Source organism: Oncorhynchus keta, chromosome 13 (assembly GCF_023373465.1).
Source record: "Oncorhynchus keta strain PuntledgeMale-10-30-2019 chromosome 13, Oket_V2, whole genome shotgun sequence".
NCBI classification, from domain to species: Eukaryota; Metazoa; Chordata; class Actinopteri; order Salmoniformes; family Salmonidae; genus Oncorhynchus; species Oncorhynchus keta.
Genome location: NC_068433.1, coordinates 25,151,528 through 25,179,506, shown reverse-complemented (window position 1 = coordinate 25,179,506; position 27,979 = coordinate 25,151,528). Strand labels below are relative to the sequence as shown.

At 44.7% G+C, this 27,979-nt stretch overlaps 1 protein-coding gene and 1 long non-coding RNA gene across 6 annotated transcripts; both read left to right on the top strand.

The window, feature by feature from the left end:
* Positions 1 to 102: 102 nt before the first annotated feature.
* On the top strand, positions 103 to 27,498 carry LOC118392146 (rho guanine nucleotide exchange factor 11-like). Of its 5 annotated transcripts, none has more exons than XM_052459829.1 (42): positions 103 to 2,340; positions 4,363 to 4,398; positions 5,888 to 5,979; positions 6,053 to 6,157; positions 6,254 to 6,303; positions 6,392 to 6,449; positions 6,610 to 6,803; positions 6,989 to 7,060; positions 7,431 to 7,538; positions 7,668 to 7,716; positions 7,804 to 7,841; positions 7,960 to 8,055; positions 8,222 to 8,290; positions 8,389 to 8,493; positions 8,587 to 8,685; positions 8,951 to 8,993; positions 9,113 to 9,209; positions 9,349 to 9,471; positions 13,505 to 13,528; positions 13,810 to 13,939; positions 14,241 to 14,334; positions 14,501 to 14,530; positions 15,773 to 15,902; positions 16,013 to 16,216; positions 16,450 to 16,500; positions 16,594 to 16,742; positions 17,104 to 17,244; positions 17,487 to 17,563; positions 18,615 to 18,740; positions 18,827 to 18,944; positions 19,166 to 19,314; positions 19,699 to 19,774; positions 20,018 to 20,200; positions 20,485 to 20,566; positions 20,719 to 20,799; positions 20,919 to 20,977; positions 21,115 to 21,285; positions 21,395 to 21,628; positions 22,826 to 22,924; positions 23,217 to 23,548; positions 23,717 to 23,849; positions 24,051 to 27,498. In XM_052459829.1, the coding sequence occupies exons 1-42, from the start codon at positions 2,306 to 2,308 to the stop codon at positions 24,086 to 24,088; spliced, it is 4,380 nt and encodes a 1,459-aa protein (XP_052315789.1). In that variant the 5' UTR covers positions 103 to 2,305; the 3' UTR covers positions 24,089 to 27,498. The 5 variants fall into 5 exon arrangements, with proteins under 5 accessions (XP_052315789.1, XP_052315788.1, XP_052315790.1 ...); XM_052459828.1 differs by having other exon boundaries at positions 24,048 to 27,498; XM_052459830.1 differs by lacking the exon at positions 14,501 to 14,530 and having other exon boundaries at positions 24,048 to 27,498.
* Positions 11,772 to 13,498, top strand: LOC127906760 (uncharacterized). The gene is made up of 3 exons (XR_008062776.1): positions 11,772 to 12,498; positions 12,544 to 12,681; positions 12,774 to 13,498. It is a non-coding gene; the product is annotated as an uncharacterized LOC127906760 (long non-coding RNA).
* Positions 27,499 to 27,979: the final 481 nt, after the last annotated feature.

Sequence of the window (27,979 nt, the reverse complement as noted above, 5' to 3'; positions counted from 1 at the left end):
CAGATGCTGGAATACCTACATGCAGGAACGCCCCTAATTGCTCGCCACAATCACACACAATTGGTAATTCTGGGGGTTTGTGTATGGACTGCTGCAATACTGGAATCCGACCAGTTGGTGGCGTCTCTTTTGTTTGTCTTGCTCTTTGGAAATGGTGTGATTTCCATACACAACCACCACTTTATGGGAGAGGAGGACTTGCTACTGGATTTAGGTGGGTGGAAAACAACATAATATGGATCATCGGCCTGAAGGCTACAGCTAAATACATGAACATATTCATGCAATCAGAAATGTGGATTAATCGAGGAATGCGAGGGAGTATGGGACAATGGAATCTCACCCTATGGAATTCAGCAGTTTGATCACATGAAGCGAGTTGTTTGGGAAGGAGACGTCGCCTGCATCTACCTATAAAACTAAGCCGAATCGAATGGACTGTATTTTGAGAGCAAGACATCCAAGTTGATTGTACAAGTAATAGGATACTGGATATATCTTTACATTCCAGAGGGGTAACTGGCCTGTCTGCATTTTAGATGCTGGCTAGCCAATGCATTTGAGTGGCAGGCTAGTTTAGCTAGTTCTCCATTGCTGCTCGCCATTGCTCCCTGTCGCGTCGGCGTCAGAGCCGATGAGAACGCTCTTGTGTCTAATCACAGTTTTCACGTGATGTCGCGGATGGCTTTTGGCCTCTATCGGAATTAGCTTGTTAGTAGCCTGCCAGCCATTATTTGCTTATCACAACAAAATATTCCCTACAACAGTGAGTGTTGCAGAAAGAGACCCCATTTGTTGGCAGAAGCAAGTGTTTAATTTTCATCAAAACAATATTTAGTTAGCTATATAGCAATAATAGCCATCGTTATGGCTAACGTTAACTAGTTAGCAAGCGAGCCAACTTGATGTAAAGGGCAAGCTAGCGCGCTGTTAGCTGGGTAGGTTCTTAACGTTATGTAATTCTGGATATCAATAACATCAGCCAACTCGTCGCTTGTCGTGGATATAATTGTTCTTTAAATTTTGGGAAAGTTTATCGGGAACATTTACTTGCAACGTTCACTGACTGACCAGTCAACGTTAGCTAGCTTGTTAGGGAGCAAGCCCTTACATCGTAGTTCGCTTTGCATTACTAGATATTGTAGCATTAAACAGGTTGCAGTGGAAAGTCCAGTCAGGTCAGAAGGCATCCTGTTTACAGCGGATATCCACCTCTTAGTCAATTTAGGAACACTTAGGTAATCATGCTGCACCAATGCATGCCATTCGAAGATACTTTTTGTGCATTTTAAATGTTGCACGAACTCGCATTTTAGAACAGTTCACAGCACCACATCGAACATTGGCCAAGTTTTAACACAAGATAAAGGGACGTCTAGTCGAACATCATCACGTGCACGGAGATCATGTACTGTTCTTCCAAGAGCCACACCAGTAAACTAGCCTCAAGGACTAAATTTAGCTCGCAAGGGATGGAAACCAATTTACTGAGCATAATGCGAGTACAGTTGTCTACCTGACTTTACTTGGATTGGAAGTATGAACATAATAAGCTGGAGGGAATCTTTATATATATCCATATTACTTAGATTTTATTGAGTTTAAGCTAATGTTGGGATACTAGTGGAAATGCATATGCATTGTAATTAATTCGAATGTTTATTAGCTATTATCTCAGAAAACAAATACAATAGGACAGGAGCTGTTGACAAACAGGCATTACTCTTGTCACTAAGACATTTGATGACAACGTTATTGTGCAAGCTATCACTTCCTGGTAGGACTGGAAACACAACAAGCCTTTAAAAAAAGATACTCTTTACTTTTGTATTGATTTGCTTGTTGTTGGTATTGCTATGTAGTTACACTTTGTCTTAAGACTAAATTAAAATAACACTGTAGATATTGCACAGTCAGTGGTGCCTGAATTTAATGTATTTTGCTTTGAGATAGCACACAATTTAAAGTCCCCCACCAGCTATTTATTTTTTACTTTTCCTGTCACGCTAGATTGTTCTAACACTGTTTAAATTCGCCCGGAGCGCTGTTTCAACGGTCTACTGTAAGATACTTGAAGATTGCCTATGACAAAATTAGGAATATGCACCAAGTGCTCTCTGAAAGGAATAAGCTCCCCACTAGCTGACGTGAGGAGTTGTAACTTTTGGACATAACTGGCAGGCAGCAGCAGCAGCACTGTGGAACTCTGTACAAAGAAACTTGAAGAAAAAAGGAGATGGTCACCCTGCTGTGACATCATTGGACTGGAGGAGAGGACACGGACACGCTCCAGCCGTCTGCAGCCATGAGTCTCCGCCCCCCCACCTCAACACTGGACAGGTAGGACTGACTGCTGATGATGGTGCTACTGACAGATGGGTCAATCTGTTTTATTTCCTTGTTTTCTCTGGTCCTCTCTCCTTGTCTCTTTCTCAAAACGCAATTGGATGAGAAGATCAGAGGGGAGGGAGCTCCAGTGCGTTTTGAGAAGGAGACGAGTGGGGAGGATGTAAGTAATCAAGGAAGTACAGTGCCAAGAAAAGTATGTGAACCCTTGCATAAATTGGTCATCAAATTTGATCTGATCTTCATTGAAGTCACAACAATAGACAAACAGTGCGCTTACAATAATTTGTGTCTTATTAGTTTATTTTTCTTGTCTATATTGAATACATAATTTAAACATTCACAGTGTAGGTTGGAAAAAGTATCTGAACCCTTAGGCTAATGACTTCTCCAAAAGTTAATTGGAGTCAGGAGTCAGCTAACCTGGAGTCCAATCAATGAGACGAGATTGGAGATGTTGGTTAGAGCTGCCTTGCCCTGTAAACACTCACAAAATGAGAGTTGGCTATTCACAAGAAGCATTGCCTAATGTGAACCATGCCTTGAATAAAAGTGATATCAGTAGACCTAAGATTAAGATGTGTTGACTTGCATTAAGCTGGAAAGGGTTACAAAAGTATCTCTAAAAGCCTTGATGTTCATCAGTCCACGGTAAGACAAATTGCCAACAAATGGAGAAAGTTCAGCAGTGTTGCTACTCTCCCTAGGAGTGGCCGTCCTGCAAAGATGACTGCAAGAGCATAGCGCAGAATGCTCAATGAGGTTAAGAAGAATCCTGGAGTGTCAGCTGACACTAAAGACTTACAGAAATCTCTGGAACATGCTACCATCTCTGACAAGTCTACGATACGTAAAACACTAAACAACAATGGTGTTCGTGGGAGGACACCACAGTAGAAGTCACTGCTCTCCAGTCACTGCTGCACGTCTGAAGTTTGCAAAAAGAGCACCTGGATGTTCCACAGCGCTACTGGCAAATTATTCTGTGGACAGATGGAACTACAGATGAGTTGTTTTGGAAGGAACACACAACACTATGCGCAGAGAAAAAAAGGCACAGCACACCAACATCAAAACCTCATCCCAACTGTAAAGTATGGTGAAGGGAGCGTCATGGAGGGCCTGGACAGCCTGCTATCATCGACGGAAAAATGAACTCTGAAGTTTATCAAGACATTTGCAGGAGAATGTTAGCCTATCTGTCTGCCAATGGAAGCTCAACAGAAGCTGGGTGACGCAACAGACAACGAAACCAAAACACAGAAGTAAATCAACAGAATGGCTTCAACCCGATTTGAGATGCTATGGTATGACCTCAAGACAGCAGTTCACATGAGACTTCCCAAGAATATTGCATAACTGAAACAGTTTTGTAAAGAGGAATGGTCCAAAAATCCTCCTGACTGTTGGGCGGGTCTGATCTGCAACTATTGCTGCCAAAGGAGGGTCAACCAGTTTTTTAAATCCAAGGGTGCACATACTTTTCCCACCTTCCACTGTGAATGTTTACACGGTGTGTTCAATCAAGACATGAAAATGTATTATTAGTTTAAGCAGACTGTTTGTCTATTGTTGTGACCTAGATGAAGATCCGGTCAAAGTTTATGACCAATTGGTTCACATACTTATTCTTGCCACTGTACAATTGATTCTCCTGATGTCTTCTTGCTAGACGTGCAGTCAGTGACTATTATGTTCAAAGATCTATCTACTAGCTTTAGCCTATTGCTTCTACCAGGCCGCATTACCGCATGTTGGATGTTGTACTAAGTTGTGATCCCCTGAGCGTACCTTTCCGTACAGGGCTATTCTGAACTATGAAGGAGCTGTAATCACATTTGATTCACTGGTTACATTTGATGTGGTATCCTTTATGACTCACTGTCCTATTGTACTTGTATACTGTATGTGTTTGCATTCATGTCTGTCTGTCTGTTCATGTGTACCTCTTTTTTTTCCCCTTTTCCTCCTTTCACTTTTGCTATCTCTGTGTCCACTTCCTGTGTCATGTGACAGTGGGGCAGCCATTAAGAAACACTCTCATCTGCCCAGGTAGGCTGGCTGTCTAATAAGAGCCCCTTGTTGGTGGTTAATGTAGATCTGCAGTTGGAACGCTGCTAATCTCGTCCACCTGCCGGCTCTCTCGCTGTCTAACCGTCTGGTTTCACAGCGCCTCAGAATGGAACTTGAATGAAAGCCTATGGCTGAGCTCTCAGTCCAACATCTAGCATAACCCTTAGATCAGGGTTCCCCCAACAAGCGACCTGTGTGCCGAATTTGGCCCGCGGGTGATTTTTATTTGGCCCATAAGTTTTCTGAGCAAAAGAAAACAAACAATTTTACAATTGTTGGACCTAATAGACTGTGTTAATAAAAAGAGAGAAAAAAACCGCAAATCATATCCAAGTGATTTTAATTTTGGAAATCTGTTCCAAAGTATTCCAACGCATAATAGAAATATATGTGATCGTATACAAATATAATCAAGGTTTGAAATGATTGTTTTAGTCAAATATTATATCTGTTTTGGCTTCTTGCGGTCAATTTGCAGCCTACAAATTATTTGTCATCATGTTCTGCCCCCCTGACCACCCACTCAAGTACAAAATTGGCCCTTCGCTGAATCTAGTTGATGATCCCTGCCTTAGATGAACCTTCCCTCTACATTGTGGACAGCAGAGCACGAGCAGCACAAGTGATTTAAACAAAGAATTGAGTTCGTAAACGTCCTGTCTAATACAACTTTAGCAAGCTCGCTTCCGATTTTTCTTTTTTTACCCACACCACTTTCAAGTTCCACATTGAAGCACAGTTTTACCCGCCTGGGGAGGAGGTTCAGAATGCTGCTACAGCAGGCTTCCTTTCTCGGTGTCATCAAACTTTACGTACTCTTTAACTCTCCTTGTTTTTCTGTCAGTGCTCGTCTACTTTGTACTCTTCTACTTTTATTCTTAACCACCTTTCCTTTTCTCTCTTGGTCCCTTCTTCTCTGGCTTCTCGCTTTCAGCCCTTTTTCTGCTTGGTGAGTTTTCTGCTCAGTCTATACTTGAGCTGTAAGAAATGCTGAAAGGCAAACTAAGCACAGACTCCAGCTCGCCCACGTTCCACAACCCCCCCCCCCCCTCCACAGGATCTCTCCTCCTACCTCTGGCACTCTCTCCATCTAACTTCCCCTGGTCTCCTCTGCCTGTATCTCTGGCTCTTTCACGGTACATTTTTCCTCAATACCTCACATCCTCTCTCTTCGCATCCTTTTCAAAATGCGTTGTAGAAGAAGGTCTGAGCGACACAGGATTTTGGACCTTCTCCAACACGCTTGAGAAGGAGTCAAGGAGATGGGATCCAGGGAAAGGCGACTTGAGATGCAGCCGCTGTGTCCCATACACTCCTCTTTACTCGTTCCTTCTTCACCACCTGCCAGAATTCCTCCCTCCCTCTCCTTCTCCCCAGCCATCCCAGTGTGATCCTGATTGATTAATCCTTCCACCGTGTAGCACCCTATTTGTGTCTCACGTTTCTCTTGTCCTGCCTTTCCCTCCAGGCTCAGCAGCCTGACGATAGGAGACTCTGAGCGCAAGACCTCCAGCGGCCAGCAGAGGGAGCCTCTGGCCGACTTCCCCACTGAGAGCACAGGTACATGGGTTTTATAGCACAGATAGATCTTCCCCTCCCTCCTTCACTCCATCTCACCTCCCTCCTCTCTCAGGTCAAGGTCTGGTTCAGAGATGTGTGGTTGTACAGAAGGACCAGCTAGGTTTCGGCTTCACTGTGTGTGGCGAGAGGATCAAGCTGGTGCAGAATGTTCGACCAGGTCAGAACCGTCTAGAAGCAACACGTACATTTCTACACGTCTTCTCTAATGCTTCCTGGACAGTCTGTCATATGTCACTCACATCTCTCCATGCAGGTGGCGCAGCGGTCAAGGCAGGGGTCCACGAGGGAGACAGAATCATAAAGGTTACTCCTCGTTTCAAACTTTTACCGCGGAGTGAGTGGTCCTCTCTCTTTCTTATCCTCTCTCCATCCCTCCATCTCTCTCTCTCAGGTCAATGGCTCGCTGGTGTCGTCCATGTCTCATCAGGAAGTGGTGAAGCTCATCAAGTGTGAGTGTCACTGGTCACTATAACGTTGGTGGCGGCGCCTCTGATTAGGATGCCTTCATTTGTGAATTGTGTTCAGGAGTAGTAATATGTCTTGTCACTTCCTGTCTTCTCTCTGTTGCGCTTTCACGCTCTATCGCTCTCGTGTACTCTTTCCTTCCAGCTGGGACATATGTTGCTCTGACTCTTCAAGGACCGCCCCCTTCAGCAGCTGCCCTCCCCCTACATCCCCTCCCCACTGACCTCTTACCTAATCAGCGGACGTCACTGGGAGGAGAAGCCCCGCCTCCTCCACCTCCACCCCTCTCCCCCGGACTGACCAGCAACCCCTCCCAAAGGATCACCAAACCACTGCAGGTGAGTTCCCCTCACCATACCTTCACCGTCACCATAATACTTAGACACTGGCTGGTAGGCTAAACCTGACGATTTCTGTGACCGTATGATCAAGCGATGTTGCGTAACATGGGTCAAACGACAATGAGTTGAATAACACCGCATTTTCTCTCTTCCTCCTCTGTAATTTTGTGTGTGTGTGTTAGAACCTAGACGTACAGAAACACGCCACTCAGATCCTCAGGAACATGCTGGAACAGGGAGAGGCCGAGCTTCAGGTAACGGCTACGTACAGGGTTGCGAAATTCCGGTAACTTTCCCCAAATTTCCGGGTTTTCCAGAAATCTTGGTTGGAAGATTCCCGGAATCAGTAGGTAATAAGCAGGATCCGGAATCCTTTGGGGAAGTGTTGCTACTCCAAACAGTCAAACACACTTAGAATGGATACTTTTCGGTCATCTGGAATATAGACATATCTGTTCTATATATTGCATTTCTATCTCAAAATATTTTGCCCCACTGGATATGCAATGGAAAGGACACACTGCGTATGAAAGTAGCCCTTTATTCAGACCAATAATCATGGGGGGGGTTCTCATCACTGACCAATCAGTGCCTCTGATAATGTCACTTTGGCCAATCCCGCAGGACTTGATGGAGGAACTGTTACTGAACCCCTCCCCATCCCTGGAGGAGCGAATCGAAAGTGCCAAGAGGCGGGCCCAACAAGTCAGGGTTAAAATCCAGCAAGATCTGGTGAGATACCTGTGTGCATGACAAGACTCTTAACACCAGTCCTCTAAACCTGTCAGTACCTAATAATACCTATCTATTACGTGTTCATTACCGCAGTTTAACATCTTTGTTGTTTCTCTGTCTCTCAAGGATGGAACTCGATTGGAATCTGTGACCAGCTATGTAGTAGCAGGAGAAGGTTTCTATGGGATTTTGTTTGTCCATAATTCTTGTGGGTTTTTTTTTGTGTGAGGAAAATTGATGCACTGTCTTGATGTTTCTGCAGGTCGGTTGTCGGGGGATTCAAGTGAAGGAGACTTTGAGGTAAGTAATGTAGGTGCTCTTCCTTTTCTTTATGACTGATTTAGCGAGAGAGAATCCCAGAGAGAGAGAAAGTGAATGAGGAAGAGAGATATGGTCCTTTTCACTCCTCCTCCCTCAGGCCTGTGAGAGCCCCCACTCCTCCCCCTCCACCTCCTCCTTCAGGACCCCCCTCTACCGGAGACAGGGCTCTGACACACACACCTTCTCCGACTCGGTGAGACCAAGCAACACGCGTTGCGCGCACACACCGATTCCGTGAGAACACACACACTTGCAGATACCTGTAATCTACCCTTTGGTGAGGTGAACGATGTCTCCTACACACAAAAACACATGCCAGTTCTATTTGCCTCGTATCATCATGATGTGTCTCTTGTCAGGCTGGGAAGGCTCAGATCATTGGCCCAGAGGAAGAGGAGGAAGAGGACGACAGCTATCCGCTCAATGAGGTGAGATGGTCCTCATCAGAAAACATCACTCACCTCATCTAACTACCCTGCGTCTCACGTAGCTATGTTTAACTGTGTTAATCTCCCCCCCCCCCCAGATGGACGGCCCATTTCAGGACATAGAACTTCTCAAGTCGCGACCGGCCCACATGACCGTGTTCATGAGATACCTCTTCAGCCAGCTACTGGATCCCAACCCGCTGGTCAGTGCTTTGACCTTGAATACTGTTATTTACTGTAGTTTGATATCTCTTACATGGGAATTAATCTATTGTGTGTGTGTGTCTTTACAACAGCTGTTCTACCTGTCGGTGGAGGTCTACCTGGGCTCCAGCCCTAAAGACGCCCGTGCCCTCGCCCCACAGATCTGCTCCCACTTCCTGGACGCTGATGCTGTATGTCTCTCATTGGTTCAATGAATGAATCACATTCAGTTAGACCAGGGCCTGTAGGTATCAAGCATCTCAAAGTGGGAGTGCTAATTTAGGATCAGTTTGGTCTTTTGGATCATAATGAATTAAATGCCATGGATCGGGGGGGGCTGATCCTTGTTCCGCCATGCTACTCACTCAGCCCATCGATTCATCTTGAGAGATTGTAAAGAAAGCGTGAACTCGTCTATCTAATGGCTCCTTAAATGTTTGTTTTCTTCTTTTGCAGCCGTTGAAAATCAGAGTACGAGAAGAATACCTGTCCGATATAGGTAAGTTACTCTCAACATAGGTCAACAGTTGTTACACTGTTTGGGCAATCTGTGCTATGAATGCACTGTGTTGTGTTATTCGGTTAGTCTTACTGTCTAGTGTTGTTGCCCTGTCCCAGAGAGTCGACTCCATGCCCAGGAGGACATCAGGGGACCTCTTTCTGAGCTCCAACAGCAGGTGCTGCCTGACATTCAGGACCAAATACAGGATTACAGGTACTGCCTAGTTGAGTAGTGTGTGTGTGTGTCTGTGTTGTTTGGAAGGGTAGGTGTGCCTTGAGGCTTGTGGTATGATGCAGAAAATGGCTGTGTGTGTTTATTGTGTTTGTTTGTGTAACCTATGTTGTGTGTGCAGGAGTAAGCAGATGATGGGTCTGGGTTCTCTGTTTGGAGAGGGAGACCTGCAGCAGCTGGATGGAGACCCAGCCAAGGAGAGGCTAGTGGTGGACAGACAGGTCACTGCTCTCTGGGAAATACTGTGAGTTGGAACGTCTACCGGTTTTTATATGATACGTAAAGTATATCTTATAAGGGCCAGGTACTGTGAGTTGGAGTTTGAAGTACTGGATATTCAGTATATACATACAGTGTGGTCTGACGTTATTGCCACCCTTGATAAAGATGAGCAAAAATGACTTTGTAAAAGAAGTCTGCTACTATTGTCTGCTCAAAAGGAGGTTATTTTCTGCTCGCGCGTTCTCATTTCGACGCCAAACCCACCGCTGATGTGAGTGGCCAAACAGCTCTATTTTCATGTCATCCGACACTTGTAAGTGGACTTGGATTGGAACCAGTGCTTTGGTCAGATGACATGAAAATGAAGCTCTTTGGCCACGCACACCAGCAATGGGTTCGGCGTCGAAGTGAGAACGCGCGAGCAGAAAATAACCTCACGTCTACTGTAATAAAAATGGTGTTGGATCTTGGTTTGACCTGTGGTTTGAATTGAAGAGGGCTGTCCATAAGCGCAGACGAAGGATATCAAAGATCTGGAAGGTTTCCCTATGAAGGAATGGTGTAAGATCCCTCTCATTGTGTTCTCCAGCTCATAAATCATTTTCTAAAAAGTCTGTGTCCTTGCACGGGGAGGTATGAAACGTATTGAAAACAGGGATGTCAATCATTTTAGACCCCACTGTATATTAAGTGTATGTCAGGACCACAAGCTTATGACTACTGTCACAGTAGGGGATTTTGCTATAGGACCGTTAAGGTACAAGTCGTCTCACTCAAGTTCTCATGCCACCCGGCTAACAGGTGACTCACAGGTCCGCCGGACTGACCTGGTTATGTATCCTGCCCTTTTATTCTGAGATTAGCCCTGTGGGATGCCGTCAGGCTTGTTTCAGGATCGTAGATAATATCAATCAGACTTACAGTACCTCTTGTTTTACTTTCACTTTCCTTTTGTATGCTCTTATATCTATGCTCTTATATCTAGACTCATATCTAGACTCACGCAAGCTTTACCTTGGTTACCTTGGTTACGATTTACAGTCTATGTCCGTCGACTAATACTACTTGAATATTAATATAGAGGATACCTGTTACAATAAAATGATTATTCTGTCCAAACCGTGGGGCGGCAGCGTAGCCTAGTGGTTAGAGCGTTGGACTAGTAACCGGAAGGTTGCGAGTTCAAACCCCCGAGCTGACAAGGTACAAATCTGTCGTTCTGCCCCTGAACAGGCAGTTAACCCACTGTTCCCAGGCCGTCATTGAAAATAAGAATATGTTCTTAACTGTTTTACCTTTGGTTAAATAAAGGTAAAAAAAAAAAATATATATATATATTGTCTTTAGTGTAGAAACTAGTCTTTGTTTCCCTAGATTGGGAGTGTCAGAGGTGTTCTCTCCCCTAGGGTTTTGGGGCTAGTTTATACTTTTTATTCGATGTTTTGCAATTCACACAGTTGTACACGTTATTCCAGTTTCATTTTGGTCCTTAATCTATAACATGAACAATCATCGAAACACTTGAACTCTTAATGCCTCGTACATGTATTACAACAAGTGGTTAATTACCTTAGCGTAGGCTGACCTGGTTGGTTCCTAAAGAGTATGTTCTTCAACTCACAATATCTCTGTAGGTTTTATCCAATCACTCAGTAGCTGTTCCTCCTACTAGAAGTTTGTGCTATGATTCGCTGAATCTTGTTAAAAGGCTGTGTCGAGATCAAGACCCTTGGTAACACCACTGATGCTGTGTATCTACTCCAGTTACGGGGTGGATTTATTAAGGAGTGTACGGGGTGGATTTATTAAGGAGTGCACGGGGTGGATTTATTAAGGAGTGCACGGGGTGGATTTATTAAGGAGTGCACGGGGTGGATTTATTAAGGAGTGCACGGGGTGGATTTATTAAGGAGTGCACGGGGTGGATTTATTAAGGAGTGCACGGGGTGGATTTATTAAGGAGTGTACGGGGTGGATTTATTAAGGAGTGTACGGGGTGGATTTATTAAGGAGTGTACGGGGTGGATTTATTAAGGAGTGCACGGGGTGGATTTATTAAGGAGTGTACGGGGTGGATTTATTAAGGAGTGTACGGGGTGGATTTATTAAGGAGTGCACGGGGTGGATTTATTAAGGAGTGCACGGGGTGGATTTATTAAGGAGTGCACGGGGTGGATTTATTAAGGAGTGTACGGGGTGGATTTATTAAGGAGTGTACGGGGTGGATTTATTAAGGAGTGTACGGGTGGATTTATTAAGGAGTGTACGGGGTGGATTTATTAAGGAGTGTACGGGTGGATTTATTAAGGAGTGTACGGGGTGGATTTATTAAGGAGTGTACGGGGTGGATTTATTAAGGAGTGTACGGGGTGGATTTATTAAGGAGTGTACGGGGTGGATTTATTAAGGAGTGTACGGGGTGGATTTATTAAGGAGTGCACGGGGTGGATTTATTAAGGAGTGCACGGGGTGGATTTATTAAGGAGTGCACGGGGTGGATTTATTAAGGAGTGCACGGGGTGGATTTATTAAGGAGTGCACGGGGTGGATTTATTAAGGAGTGCACGGGGTGGATTTATTAAGGAGTGTACGGGGTGGATTTATTAAGGAGTGTACGGGGTGGATTTATTAAGGAGTGTACGGGGTGGTTGTCTCTATTCGTCTCTTTACAAAATCCAGGAATCAAAAGTTACAATTGTTCTAGAGTATGAAAGTCAGATATTACCTTTTGGGATGATGATGATGAGGATAGTTCAACCTATCACACGCTGCCTGTCAGTGATCAGTTGAGTAGATCTATCATGCCTTTCCATTGTGCGGTGGCAGTGCTACTAGTTTCAGTGCTTCGGGTGGCTGTGTCGTGAGGTGGCAGTGCTACTAGTTTCAGTGCTTCGGGTGGCTGTGTCGTGAGGTGGCAGTGCTACTAGTTTCAGTGCTTCGGGTGGCTGTGTCGTGAGGTGGCAGTGCTACTAGTTTCAGTGCTTCGGGTGGCTGTGTCGTGAGGTGGCAGTGCTACTAGTTTCAGTGCTTCGGGTGGCTGTGTCGTGAGGTGGCAGTGCTACTAGTTTCAGTGCTTCGGTGGCTGTGTCGTGAGGTGGCAGTGCTACTAGTTTCAGTGCTTCGGGTGGCTGTGTCGTGAGGTGGCAGTGCTACTAGTTTCAGTGCTTCGGGTGGCTGTGTCGTGAGGTGGCAGTGCTACTAGTTTCAGTGCTTCGGGTGGCTGTGTCGTGAGGTGGCAGTGCTACTAGTTTCAGTGCTTTGGGTGGCTGTGTCGTGAGGTGGCAGTGCTACTAGTTTCAGTGCTTTGGGTGGCTGTGTCGTGAGGTGGCAGTGCTACTAGTTTCAGTGCTTCGGGTGGCTGTGTCGTGAGGTGGCAGTGCTACTAGTTTCAGTGCTTCGGGTGGCTGTGTCTATGCATCATCTAAACCCAAATCTTCCATCAAGTTCACCCAGGGTGAGGTGTCCTCAAAGCTCTTTTTTTTGTTGTGCTCTTGCGTCACTACTATGATAACTTCAAACAATACGAAGGATGATACGGTGTTGCGCTTACTTTTTTTCTTGATTATTCAATGTCAGCAAAGCACAACAGCAACTACAGTGGGACACACTGTTTGTAACCATCGGAGAACTGAACCTGGCGGTTGCCAAGCAACGGGTCAGCAGTTGTAGCCGCCCGGTGGCCAATAAAACGGTATTGGAGCGCATGACTGTGAGTCCGCCAGCTCAACCTCTCACTGCACCGTACCAAAGGGCAGTGTGTGATCACTGGGAACTTCAGCAGGCTAGCCATGGCCGCCTAGCCACATGATGCTTTAAAACACACCCGCCCACTCCCATCACATGACTCACTGCTAGCAGGTAGACACTCAACGGGACACCTTGATTTTTCTCAGGGAGGATTTATTTTTGATCACCTTGTTTTACTGGGCCGAGACTCTTTGGAAATAATCCCCAGATCTAATAAAAATCCATTTTTTGTATTTTTATTTTGTGTGGAAGGCCAAAAGGGCGTGCGATTTAGAATAAGCTAATGGTTGTTTTTCTGTGTGTTGCAGCTCGAAGCACGAAGAGGAGAGCAGGTAATTGAAGCCAGCGCGCGTGTGTTTGCTGGAGCATAACTGACTCTCAATACTACTCTGTTCGGCATGGAGATGCCTCTACTCAATTCTGTCGTTCTCGCTTTTTTCGCTCTCCCTTCTCTTCCCATCCCTCTCTCTCTCTCTCTCTCTCTCTCTCTCTCTCTCTTTTGCTCTCTCTCTCTCTACTCCCCTTTCTTTGTATCTTTCTTCCCCCCCCCCTTCTACCTTTTTTTCTCTCCTCTCTTTCCCTCTTTTTCCTCCCCTCTCCCTCCCCTCTTCAGTTCTCGTCTAGCCTCTGCGGTGCTGCTGTACCTCCGTCACTCAGGCATAAAGCTGAGGGACTCCAGGGTGTTCCCAGGCCTCAGCACTGAGAAGGAGAAGTGGCTCTCCTTCTTTCCCAAGACCAAGAAGGTAAGGAGGGGAGGAGGCAGGAGTCTTGTCCTACCACCGACGCATGGATTTGTAATTCTCTTATCAGTCGTATTTATTGAAACATCAAAGCTATTCGGGCTATTTTGAATTGGCAGAGCATGTAGTCCATAAGCTAGAAACCTTGAGGTAATGATCAACCGAGAGGTCTCACGTGTCCGGTCTAATTCCTCTGTCTTACCGTTCGTCGTTATAAGGTATGAAACGTTGTGTTGGAGTTTTGCTTTCGACGCCAGTTTATCCAATTTTCCAGTGGTGTTCTTTTGTTTATGTTTAACTACAGCTGAGCAGTTCAAAGAAAGAGAAGGATGGAGAGGACAGGAAGAGAAACCCCATCCTGAAGTATATCGGCAAGCCCAGGAGCACCTCTCAGTCCAGTAAATATATATACACACACAAACACTTCTTGTTCTCATCTAACAGTATAATTGAATTCCATTGACCTCGTCCTTTGTTTTCAGTCTTATTGATTTGTTGTAGAGGATTTAAAATGATTGTTCTGATTTCCTATCATTTTTTTTTTGTTTCATTTTGATTTCTCAGCCTTCCATGTCCCCTTGTCTCCCACTGAAGGTATATAATTTATGTATTTTTATTTATAATTTTAGGTCTTTCCTTTTTATTGCATTTTTTTTCTTCAGTGTTTTCTAAGCTCATTTTTAAAGCGTTAATATAAAGTGCCTCCAGAAAGTATTCACAAAGTATTCACGCTCCTAGACTTTTTCCAAATGTTGTGCTTACAAAATGGGATTCAAATGGTTCAATTGCCATTTTTGGGGGGGGGGTCAACATTCTACAAAAAATACTCTGTCAAAGTGGAAGAAAAAATTCTAGCATTTGTAAACAAAACCAAATAAAAAAAATAGCATTATCTTGATTACATAAGTGTTCAACCCCCCCTGAGTCAATACGTGTCAGACTCACCTTTGGCAGCGATTACAGCTGTGAGTCTTTCTGGGTAAGTCAATATTTGCCCTTTTGTTTTAATTCATTTCAAATTTCTTCAAGTTCTGTCAAATTGCTTGTTGATCATTGCTAGACAACCATTTTCAGGTCTTGACAGATTTTCAAGCAGACTCAAGAATATACTTCATATTTTCTGAAGGCACTGCATAATAACAAATGCCATTTAGCAGACGCTTTTATCCAAAGCGACTTAGTCATGCGTTCATACATCATTTGCTGTTATCCCTTTGCTCTCTCTAGTCTAAGCTGGGTATCTGTAAAGCACAACTGCCGAGTTACACCGAGTGTACAAAACATTAACACCTGCTCTTTCCCTAACATAGACCTCCCAGATAAAAGCAATGATCCCTTATTGGTGTCGCTTGTTAAATCCACCTTGATCAGTGTCGATGAAGGAGAGGAGACGGGTTAAAGAAGGATTTTTAAGCCTCGAGACAATTGAGACATGGATTGTGTGTGTGTGTGTGTGTCCTATTCACAGGGTGACTGGGCCAAACAAAATATTGAAGTGCCCCTTTGAACGGGGTATGGTAACAGGTGCACCGGTTTGTGTGAATAACCATATAACATTGCTGGGTTTCCCGTGTGTATCAAGAAAGGTCCACCACCCAAAGGACATCCAGCCAACTTCACACAACTGTGGGAGGCAATGTAGTCACTGTGGGCCAGCATCCCTTTGGAATGCTTTCGACACCTTGTAGAGTCCATGCACTGACCAGTTAAGGCTGTTAGGAAGGTGTTCTTATTGTTTTGTACACTTGGTGTATGTCGTTTTTTTATACATTTACATTTGATTGATTGATGTTCTATTTGCCTGTTCTCTGTGCGTCTCCTGTCTCCTCTCCTCAGTGCGCCCGGGCAGTGTGAGGAACATCATCCAGCAGTTTGAGAACCACACAGAGATCCCCGGGGAAGAGGGGGCCGAGGGAGACCCTCCGAGGCTGTCCTCCAGCAGCCTGGGAGAGGACAGCATGGACAGGTAACAGAGGGAGGGAGAGTGTGTGTGTGTGTGTGTCTCGACCCTTGTGCAAAATTCTTAGTGTGTTCAAACCCGTGCATGTGTTTGATTCGTGTCTCTCCCTCTCTCAGCCCCACGGTGTCGATGCGTCTGGCTCGTAGTGAGTCTCTGAAGGCGCAGGGGGAGGGGCGTCGGCGGGGCGGGTCCTCGGGGGCGGAGACAGTCCCTCGGTCCCGTAGCGACGTGGACATGGAGGACTGTGGAGAGGAGGGTGAAGGGCCGGGCCTGAGACCCTTACACCACAGCACCTCCTCTGCCTCCAGTAGCTCAGCACGGTGAGACTACAACACACACCCAATCCAAGATCTGGAGCATGCACACTGCTCAAACACACACACCCTTAGAACTATGAATCCCACACTCCTTTGGAACTATGAATCCCACACTCCTTTGGAACTATGAATCCCACACTCCTTTGGAACTATGAATCCCACAAACTATGAATCACTAGAGACTAGTTGAGCAGCAGCATTGAATATATAGCAAATCTGTGTGTTGTTCTCCTCAGATCCTGCGAGAACCCCACCCCTCCGTACACCCCTCGGTCTTCCAGAAGAAAGTAAGTCAACCTTACTACTCTAATGTGTTAAGCTTTGCTGAGGGACTTGCAAGTGTATTGAATATCTGTGTGCGCGTGCGTATTTGTGTGTAGGAGTGTGGAGTTCCCGGTGGCCTTGCTCCCTGACGCCCCAGCCCTAGAGGAGGACGTGGTGGACAGTCACAACTGGCAGGAGACGGTGGCCCCGCAGGTCCTGGCTACTCTCTGTCCCCGAGAGGTGGACAGACAGGCTGTCATCTATGGTAAAACATATATATATATATTTTTTAAACACTGATTGACCAGGCTTTGTCTAGAAACAGAGGAATGTGCAAGGCTGAGAGTAACACGTGACATTGCTATACATCTATAACTGGGCCTGTAACCTCTAAAGACCACTGTCTATCAGATTAGTTAACACATGAAATCACCCCATTATATATATATATATATATACACACAACACATAAGCCTTGTCCTCTCTAAAGATGGCTGCAAAAAGCCCAAAGGGATTCTATCAGACACCCACCTCTATGGGACTGTTATTTCAGAAGGAAATTAGAGGAGAGGGTTATATTTACACCCCTTTTTAGTCTGGTCTTTCTACCCCCCTTCCTTTATCAGAGTTGCTGACGACGGAGGCGTCTCACCTGCGTACACTCAGGGTGTTGGATCAGGTGTTCTTCCAGAAGATGAGGTGTGTTCTGAGCTCTGACGAGCTGGCCTGCATCTTCCCCAACCTGCCTCAGGTCTACGAGCTCCACGGTCAGTCACTGTGTGTGTGTCTGTGCGTGTTTCTCAATCCTGCCGATATGTATCCAAGCAATGTGGATTTGAAGTTCTGAAAAGGTCACGTCGCATAAAAGGGGTCCTCCCTTTAAGTGGTTTTGTTGTGTATTCCGTCTCATTGATGCTTATACTCAATGTTGATTCAATGTAGTTATTGTTTTTTGGTCAATGTTGTGTTTTATCAACCTTGCTCCAATGTGGTTTTTGTTGTGTTACAGCGAGTCTGTGCGAAGCCATGAAGAAGAGACGAGAATCTCCCATCGTTCAGGGCATCGGCGACATCATGCTGGCCAGGGTGAGTTTAACTAACCATGTCATCCCATCAAGTGATTTTTCTCATAGGTTATGGGTAGGATTGCTGGAAACATTCAACTTTTACCAGTCAACTACAAAGCATTTTGGTATCTTTGTTTTTTAAATGTCATTTATCACAAGACTTTGGGTACCTCCATATTATCACCGGTGTCTAACTCTGGCCCTCTGTGTGGTCTTATTACATGTAAAATAGAATAAAATGAATGACAAAGCTGTAGATCATTATCCTAAATATAAGCCTACTTAGTGAATACCGTTGGTGTTTAATATGAGGATTTCAGCATAAAATATTTTTTATTTTACTATGTGATTATGTCATTTGTTGTCAATGTTTTTTTGCGACAAACTGGTGGCAGTTTTGGAGAAAGTCAGTAGTTGGAGGAGTTTGAAAATAATGGCATTGTTGATGAGATGCTTTTTTTCATTAGTCTTTTTTTCCCCCTCTTGAACCATTTGGTCCATCTACTAGAAACTCATGGACCTAATGGACACAGATATAAGAAATGAATACTTTTATATGAATGTGTTTTAATTTATTCCATTATAAATGACCATAGATTGACATAACGTTTCTATTCATTAGCAAAATCACAGAAGATGCCGGCAACTTACCGGTAGCTTTGCAACCCTAATTATGGGGTCGGGTTTTAAATGGAAAGGCGTTTTTCCTATCATATCACATTTAGCCTTCCCGTCAGCCCTGACAATGGTATGCTATTTCCCCCCACTTCAAACAGCGATTAGCCTACAGGTGCGCACCAATGGAGGGTCCACAAAACCTGGCATAGATCAATGCAAAACTCACTGGAATTTTATTTATATATATATATATATATATTTTTTTTTTTTATCTAATCAGTTCTATGATGACGAACATGGCTGATAACTTCAAATGTCCATTCCTAGATTTGAAGACTTTGCTATTGCTAATACCTGCCAAATAGATTTTAAATCAGAGAAAGAAAAAAAAAATGTCTAGGGATAATTGTGGTGTATTTTGAATGGGGCGTCGGTGTGTACCTTTCTGGCAGTTTGAGGGCGTGGCGGGGGAGGAGTTTCAGGAGCAGGCGTCCCACCTGTGCAGTCAGCAGTCTCAGGCCCTGGAGCTCATCAAGAACAAACAGCGCAAAGACCCCCGTTTCGCACACATCATCCAGGTAACACGCGCGCGCACACAGTTGCAATGGCTTCTCCGCTCATGGATTGATTTGATTGATGTATTGGTTGATTGATGTGTTAACAGGAGTGTGAGTCCAGTCCTCACTGTAGGAGGCTGCAGCTGAAGGACCTGCTGGTGTCTGAGACGCAGAGACTCACCAAGTACCCTCTGCTACTGGACAACATCCTCAAACACACAGAGGGTAAGTAGGATAGGTTTCTACCACACAGACAGACGTCCCAGTGTATGGTGATTTGGAAACCTTGTTTGTTTTGATGAAAGGCTTCCAGTAACTGCTCACTCACGTAATAGCTAACTAGAAGCAGACAGGTAGCTAGCTACTAGCTATTGACTCAAACTTTGGCTATGGTGTTTTAGCTTATTTGATGTCACTTGGAATTAACGTCCTTCTCTTCCCCTTAGCCGGTTCCACAGACCTCCCTCCTCTCCAACAGGCTCAAGCCTGTTGCCGGGGGATATTGCAGGCCGTCAACGAGGTTGTCAGGGAGACGGAACACCGGCAGCGGCTCAACCAATACCAGCGCAGGTTGGACCCCACGCCACAGTTCAAGGTACTGCCCAATTTGATCTTGTTAATTTTTCCTTATCCTACATTCCTCTCAAAGTTTAGATTTTTTCCTCCAACACATACCCACTGATAAGGTGTACCCAAACGTGCTTCAGTCCAGCTTAAACAAAAAAGCGAATCAGGTGCTCGACTGAGGGACTTGAAAATCCCCAAAACATCCCTTACCCCAGGACAATTCAACGGGCGACCCTCCAGGAGGATAAAGATAAATAGAATAAAGACTTCCGCGAAGATCTGAAATATTTAGCTGAGTAATTTTAACCTGGGTTAAGGAATGTTTTTTTTTTTTTTTTTTTTTAGACATACCCAACGATATTGGTATGGTGATGCTGATGTCTACCATTTTGTCTTCTGTCTCTCCTCTCAGAGTCTGGACCTGACCAGTAAGAGAATGATCCATGAGGGTCCTCTCACCTGGAAAGTCAGTAAAGACAAAACCTTGGGTAAGAAAAGCCCACCACACCCCACAATGAGTCAAAGCTCATACAGTCTCTAGTCAAAGCCCCTTGTTATTGTAGTCGACACTTTAAAAATGTTTTTTTTTTTATCACTCTAATAAGCCCCACTGGTCTCTTTTGTGTTGCAAACGTTCTACAAACCTTGCATCCATTTCCCACCAGGTTTTTGTTAGCATTGTTCCCGGAAGGTTCTAACCACGTGGTTCTGTTTCTCCCTGCTGCTCCCAGAGATCCAGGCGCTGCTGTTGTCAGACCTTCTGGTGTTGCTCCAGAGAGGTCCAGACGACCGGCTGCTGCTGCGCTGCCCGTCCCGCTTTCTGGGGGGGGGAGGTGGGAGTGGCGGGGATACCAAGGCCTCCTTCAGCCCCGTGGTCCAGCTAGACTCACTGCTGGTGCGCTCTGTGGCCACAGGTAAGAGGTCAGGGGTGATGGGAGGCCGTGTGGATCAGTCAGTGGTTGGGCTTAGAATTAACCACCAGTTTTCCGTTAATGGTGTAACAACACTGTAATAGACATCGTGCGTTCTGCTATTACAGATCTCAATACTTTTGTTTAATGTTGAAATAATGATCATTACATAGTATTCATGGTTGAGTGATGCCTCTTTGATAATGCAGACCTTAATGAGGTGCAAAAAAAGCTGTGGTTGCTTTTTGAATGATTGACAGCTGTCACACGTGCCATTCCTTCCTCAGATAACAAGGCCCTGTACGTCATTAGCACAACAGAGCAACAGATATACGAGCTGGTAGCAGGGACGTCCTCAGAGAAAAACATGTGAGCACATCTAGACCAGCTATATCTATACTATGACTATTATAGTCCACCAGTTTTATCACAAGAGTTGTCATCATTAGCATTTTAACTAATGCATTTTGCTTATCACATGGAAAAGCTTTGGTTCTTAAGTCTTATTTATTTTTTTACAGCTGGAAGGACCAACTTGAAAAGACCATCTCATTGGCTGCTGGCTCCTCACCTTTGACCAATAACAGATCCACACCTATTTTGTGAGTATCCCTAAGCTGATCTGTTTCTATCAATTACCATTGAAAAGATGGCATTGTAGTCTATTCACTATGTTGGTCCTAAACAAAACTGCCCAGACTAAATTCACTCTCTCACTCAGTTCCCCGAGTCTTGGTAATGCTTCCCCTGTCTCAACTGGCAGCCATGTCTACCAATCAGGTAAGAGAGATTATGTCAGACAGGGAACATACATATGTTTTGGAGTAGATCATATTTAGATTGAGTACATTTCTATACAGTAATATTCTGTATTATTCTCTGTCATTCACCATATTGAGTATCTTTAATCTCCCTAGACGACTCGATGACGGAGCAGGCAGTTTCAATGGGGACAAACTCTCCTAACGATGAGGACAATGAGCTCACGCCCACCACACCAACGGCACAATCAGGGGCTTTCCTCCACATTGAGGGACGGGACTACGTCAAGAAGCAGATTGGAGTGGCTGAGGCAGCTCTTGAAGACGGTGAGACTGAAAGAGAGACCTTTTGACTTGAACATATACTTTTGCATCACTAGAATATGTTTGTTTGATAATCAACTGTCGACTTATTAAATTCCTCTTTCTGTCTCAGTGGAGATACTAAAGCGGCTGATTTTCCACAACTTTGAGGAAGTTGGGTGGAGTCACGACTCGGACGGAACGCCCACAAACGAGACAGCCAATGAGAGGAGCCCGCTCAATGACAGACAGAGACTGGCGTCCTCTGATACTCTTCTCAGTGCCAGTCCCAGCCAATTGGAGGCTGAGCATTCCGAAGCCCCGCCCTCGGAGGTGGGGTCCCCCAGTGTACATGTTGTGAGGAAAGGTAATGGGGACAGAAGGTGTAGACGACAACCTAATAACTTTGGCTGTTAAACGGTTAAATGACTGCTTGTTTGTTGGTGCCTACTGTGGTCAAATCAAGTCTGACTCCACTACGGCTGTCCCCGACCCCCAAAAAATCTTGGTCAACCTAGTTGTCTGTTCTTTCGACCAATTAATTGGTTGACATTTTAAAACGTGTATTTTTACATATAGACACAACCTGTGTTTTTTTTTATCAAATCAACTATATGTACTGAGCTTGTCGGATGCTTTAAGGACACTTTGATTTAAATAATTAAGACACACAAATGACTGGAGGGAGCCAGAGATAAATTTAGCCTAACCAGAAGAAGACAAAAAAAACAGTCCGACTTTGTTTACTTGCTGTTTTGAGGTAAAGAAAAAAATACTTTGAGAAGTTCTACAGTGGTGGTCAGTTAAGACAATCAGAAATACTATCAGATCCCCAGTAGGGCACAATTATAAACCTACATTTGTGCGCAGGCCAGGTAGCCTATGCCTTCTTCTGTACATAATCAGGTGCGTGTCCAAAATGGAACGAAATAAACCAAAACTCACAAGTATAGACTAGGTAGTGCGGTCCGCAAACAACGTGCCCAGCAACGTGTCCACTCTGACAATGAAAACGGTAAAAGACTAATAATAATATATTGAATTTATGAACAGAAATTACCATAACCAAACAAACATTGATGGTAATTAACAGTAAATGTACTGCTGGTGATACTGGTTCTCTATCCCCGCGGCCTCCGATGGATTAGTCCACAGGCGTGAATCAGACGGGTGTCTCATGCCAGAAAACATAAATATTTTAGACTGCTCGACAGAAAAAAATCTGTCGACCAAATAATCGAACTAAATGGGGTCAGCCCTAGACTCCACTGAATGACCACTGAATGCCTCTAATTGTTTGATAATACACACTCCTTTCTCTTGGCATGTTCCCGAAGCTCTGTGTGATTCAACTGGTCGGGTGCACTTCTGATCTTTCTTTCTGCCTCTTTCCACAACTCTGTTTTGCTTTTCGCCTCCTTCTTCTCACGCCCTCGTACAATATCACATCTCTCTCACTTGCACTCAAACTCTCACCCCCATGATACTACCATGCTCCCCGACACATAAATCTATACTGTCTGACACACACACTCTTTCACGCCATCTGTCCTCTTATGCACAGCTGTGGTTGCGGGCTCTCCTTCTATCCCTGATGACATCACTGATGTCAACCTCCACTCCGACCAATCACCTGAGCCGAGAGGCGGGGCCAGAGTACGGGGTAATGCTCCAGTAGACAGTCCAGTTGTCCTTTTCAAACCTATCTTCCATTTAGGTCCCTGGCTCTCTGAGAATGTTTGTGATTACTACACCAGGCTCGTGTCCAGAGAACATTTTAGAAACACAGATTGTTTGGTTCTACCTAAATTTCGTTTGTAGTTTTTCCATTTTGAAGCGTTTTCCAATTCATACCTACTGACCAAGCACACCGGCCACATACTATAAGATTTCACAGCTCTACTGTCAATTCACCATGAAGATTGACGATCGCCTTTAATTCCACTGTGCTGTAGGAAACGTGTTCTACCTGGTGATGCCTACAGAGCAGGGAGACGGACTGCTGGATGAGAGTCACACAGATGAGGTCATTGATCCCCCCACCCTGACCTCCACCGAACTTCCTGATCTGGACCAGGAAGTGATGTCATCAAACATTAAGCATCATGAGGAAGAAGGGCAGGTCTCTTCCACCCTGTCTGCTGGCAAACAATTGGAGCCAGGAAATCTGAGGCGGGAGGGAGGGCTTGGCCAATCGCAAAAGGTCCTCCAGAGCTATGTGATCAAACACGTGGATGAGATTTTCCACACAATCGAGGAGCTGATGAGCAAGCTGCACCGGCTGAGGGTAAGGTGTTTAAACACACACACAGATGTGACATGCTATTACATGAGAAACAGGAGAATCCACTCACTCACCCACTCACAATTTAGAACCCAGAGTTGAATATACATTTTGACATTATTTCCATGCTAACTATTACTTGTTATTTTCTCCCTGCAATAACCCCAACAGGATATCGAGACAGCTCATCACCAGCTGCTGAAAACACTAAGAGAGCCGCCTGTCAATCAGGAGTCAGATGATCTCCCTCGCAACCAGGTAACCGTCGTCAGGACGCCGTCTCTGGACCGGAACCCAGGGGATGGTGAGTTCAGCGGTCAAGGATCATTCCCACCATGTGTTGAAAGATATGGTCTGGATACAACCTTTTCACAAAGGCATTTCTCAAACCTTGAAATTCAATGGGGGCAGTTCTTATTGTTTTTGTTTGGGTTTAAATCAATTCTCTGAGTTCTGTTATTGATAAACCTCTCACTCTCTCTGTTTCTATTTGTCCGTCCAGCAGAGCCAGCTAAGCCTGAGATCCTCTCCACTGGATTCTAAAGATGTTATCTCAATGAGGAATTCTTAAGAATCATTCACCCCTGCTCTGCCGTAGACATACGCACATACACACTGATGGACTGGGACCCCAGCCTTTACCCCCTACCCCACGTCTCACACCCCTAACCCTCAGCCCAATCCTAGCATACACTGCTCGTAGGAGCAGGATCCAGGAAGTACTGTGATGTCTTTGGTGTTGCCCTGGGCGACCAGGAAGTGATGCAGGACTGATGGCCCCGCCCCCCTGACATTGAAGGATCTGCCCCCAACACGGGTTCAGGGTGAACTCTGACCTCTGTGGAGCCAGAGGGAGTCCAGGGATGAGAGGATGGACAGATGAAGGACAAAAAAAGGAAGAGACTGAAAAGTAGAGAACAAGTGATGGAAATGTGTGAAGAAGCAAATAGATCATAATGAAAGTGGAGAGTGGGCAGAATCTAAATTGGCAAGGAATAATGCCATGGATGAGATGTTGGATGGAAGTAAGGTTGGTTACATTTGAAGGAGAAGGTAGTATACTTTGAACAAAGTAGTGGTGGTTCAAGGGAGAGAGTTGAGAAGTGACAGATGAACAGGACAACGTAAGGACCCTAGCACTTTACCCACAATACATCATCTGTCGCGTATCCATATACTCCACAACGGATTGGATTAGTGAGGGACTGGAAACTGGACAGATCACCGGCTCCATTGTGAGTCAAAGCTGCACCTTGTTTGAGCCAAGATGGTAGTTCATTACTACTGGTTGCTTTACAGTATGCCTGCCATGGAGGCCAATCGAAGAACGGTGTGTGTGTATGCGTGCACACACACACTGAACCAAAATATAAACGCAACATGCAACAATTTCAAAGATTTGAGTGAGTTACAGTTAGAATATCAGTCAATTGAAATAAATTCTTTAGGCACTAATCTATGGATTTCACATGACTGGGAATAGAGATATGCATCTGGTCAAAAAAAACAATCAGTATCTGGTGTGACCACCACTTGCCTCATGCAGCTCAACACATCTCCTTCGCATTGAGTTGATCAGGCTGTTGGTTGTGGCCTGTGGAATGTTATCCAACTCCTCTTCAATGGCTGTGCGAAGTTGCTGGGTATTGGCGGGAACTGGAACAAGCTGTCATACACGCTGATCCAGACCATCCCCAACATGCTCATTGGGTGATACGTCTGGTGAGTATGCAGGCCATGGAAGAACAGGGACATTTTCAGCTTCCAGGAATTGTATACAGATCCTTGCGTCATGGGGCCATGCATTATTATGCTGAAACATGAGGGGATGGCAGATGATGAATGGCACGACAATGGGCCTCAGGATCTCGTCACGGTATCTCTGTGCATTCAAATTGCCATCGATTTAAAATGCAATTGTGTTTGTTGTCCGTGGCATATGCCTGCCCATACCAAAAACCCCACCGCCACCATGGGGCACTCTGTTCACAATGTTGGCATCAGCAAACCGCTCGCCCACATGTCTGCCATCTGCCCGGTACAGTTGAAACTGGGATTCATCCGGGGAGAGCATACTTCTTCAGCTTGCCAGTGGCCATCGAAGGTGAGCATTTGCCCGCTGAAGTCGGTTACGACGCCGAACTGCAGTCAGGTCAAGACCCTGTTGAGGACCACGAGCATGCGGATGAGCTTCCCTGAGACGGTGATTACACATGATGATCTGCGGTTGGATGTACTGCCAAATTCTCTAAAATGACGTTTGAGGCGGCTTATGGTGGAACAATTAACATTAAATTATCTGGCAGCATTTCTGGCGGACATTCCTACAGTGAGCATGCCAATTGCGCGCTCCTTCAACTTGAGACATTTGTGGCATTGTGTTGTCAAAACTGAACATTTTAGAGTGGCCTTTTATTGTCTCCAGCACAAGGTGCACCTGTGTAATGATCATGCGGTTTAATCAGCTTCTTGATCTGTGACACCTGTCAGGTGAATGGAATATCTTGGCAAAGGAGAAATGCTCACTAACGTGGATGTAAACCCATTTTGTGCCCCAAATTTGAGAGAAATAAGCTTTTTGTGCTTTTGGAACATTTCTGGGATTTTTTTATTTCAGCTCATGAACCATGGGACCAACACTTCACATGTTGCGTTTTATATTTTTGTTTATATATGTTCAGGTTTATTGCCCTGGGCCCAGAGGAAGGAATGGGTCATAAAGAGTAAAGATATCAACATACACAAGCATCATTCATCCATAATATTCTTCATGTTATGAGAAACGTACGTTTTGTAATCACACATGAAGAAAGAGGTGTGTTTTGTTTTGGGAAAACCAAGATGGTGGCCGGTCGGGTCAGTCAGTCCTGTGTCTCTGTACAGCTGCTATGCTACAGGATGGGTTGTCTGTAGCGGCGACATATTAAGGGTTACAACACTAGTACTGCACTGTTCTCTACTGAATGGCTGTCGTCTTCTGCACCACTACTCCTAGACATACAGGGATCACTACTACGAAAAAGGAAACCTGTTCAATGAATACCCAGATGTCTAACATGTCGTCATTTTTCCCCCCCTAAAGAATGCTCTACTGTATTGGGTGTGTACAATGCTGTGAATTCCCCTCTTCCCTACTATACCGTGAGTAGTATTTACCGTATTGTCACACCAAAACATGAAGGGATGGTTGTTTATACCAAGTAGCATACGTTTGAACTGAGAGACCCTCGGCACAGACATGTATTTATTGGGAGAGGAAGTCTGTTAACCCCATGTAATCCCTTGTTCAAGTGTGTAATCAGCAGCATACAATGTGTGTGTGTGTGTGTGTGTGTGTGTGTGTGACCACAGTGTGTAATGGGATTTCTGAGGGGATGCAGTGTTTTCAGTTTAACTTGGCATGGTGGACAATTCCAGACTATTTTCTCATACATTTTCTTACTTTCTAACTTTTCTATTCGTCCATCTCTCCATTCACTTATCCTCTTGAGAAGCATTTTTTTCAGTCTCCATCTTTGTACTTTCTACCTCTTCTTTTTAGCGTCTTTTAAGGTTTTTCATACTGGGGTTGGTCTGTCAGAAGTCTGAGTTTGTGTACGCACCTCGCTCATACAGAGGTTAGAACTGCTGTTTCTTCCCTTTGTCAAACGTTGCACAGCAAACTGCTGCACAGTGCAAACTACTGTATGCATACAGAGGTCTTTAACGATCCTTTCTCTTGTTTAAATCTTGTTCACTCATGTAATATAGAAATCACAACCTTGTTTTATATGGGAATCTTTTTTTTTCTGTAAAGCCTTAGTCCTTTCTTTTGATTTGATTTTTGTAGATTCGATCAAAACAAGATGTAAGTTATTTTCTCTCCCCTGTTTTTTAGAAAAAGGTGAGATTGTTAGCTGCACAGAAGGAAAATGAACATGTGTTTTGTGACATTAAAAAGAACTGTTTTGAAAGTCCTGGACCGGAACTTGAGTCCTAACTCTCCCTGGCTGATGTGAAAAATAAACTTATTCTGCCTTGAACATATATATATATATAGATCCTGACCAAATGCAGATACCCCAAAGCATATTTATTCATACATTTTATATCCAATATTGAGTCTACAGAAATATCGGGCCTATTTCGCTCGAGCTCAATGCCTGTATTGAAGTCGACCACTGAGGAGAAACGTCCAGGTAGAGATCACAGTGAGCGGCAGCCCTAGTAACTAACTGGTGTGACCTGGAAAAATCTGCCCCGAACCGAGTGAGGCAGAGGACATTCGTTTAGCGGCCTACACTCCTTTTTATAGGAATCAATGTAAGCCAAGTATTAAACTTTGGGGCTAGGAAAGATTATATTCAATAGGAGAAATCCTAACTGATCTGTCTCCAAGGGCCATGACATGATTGGTGCATCTCAATTGTATTTCCTTGACTCTTGTGTCCTTTC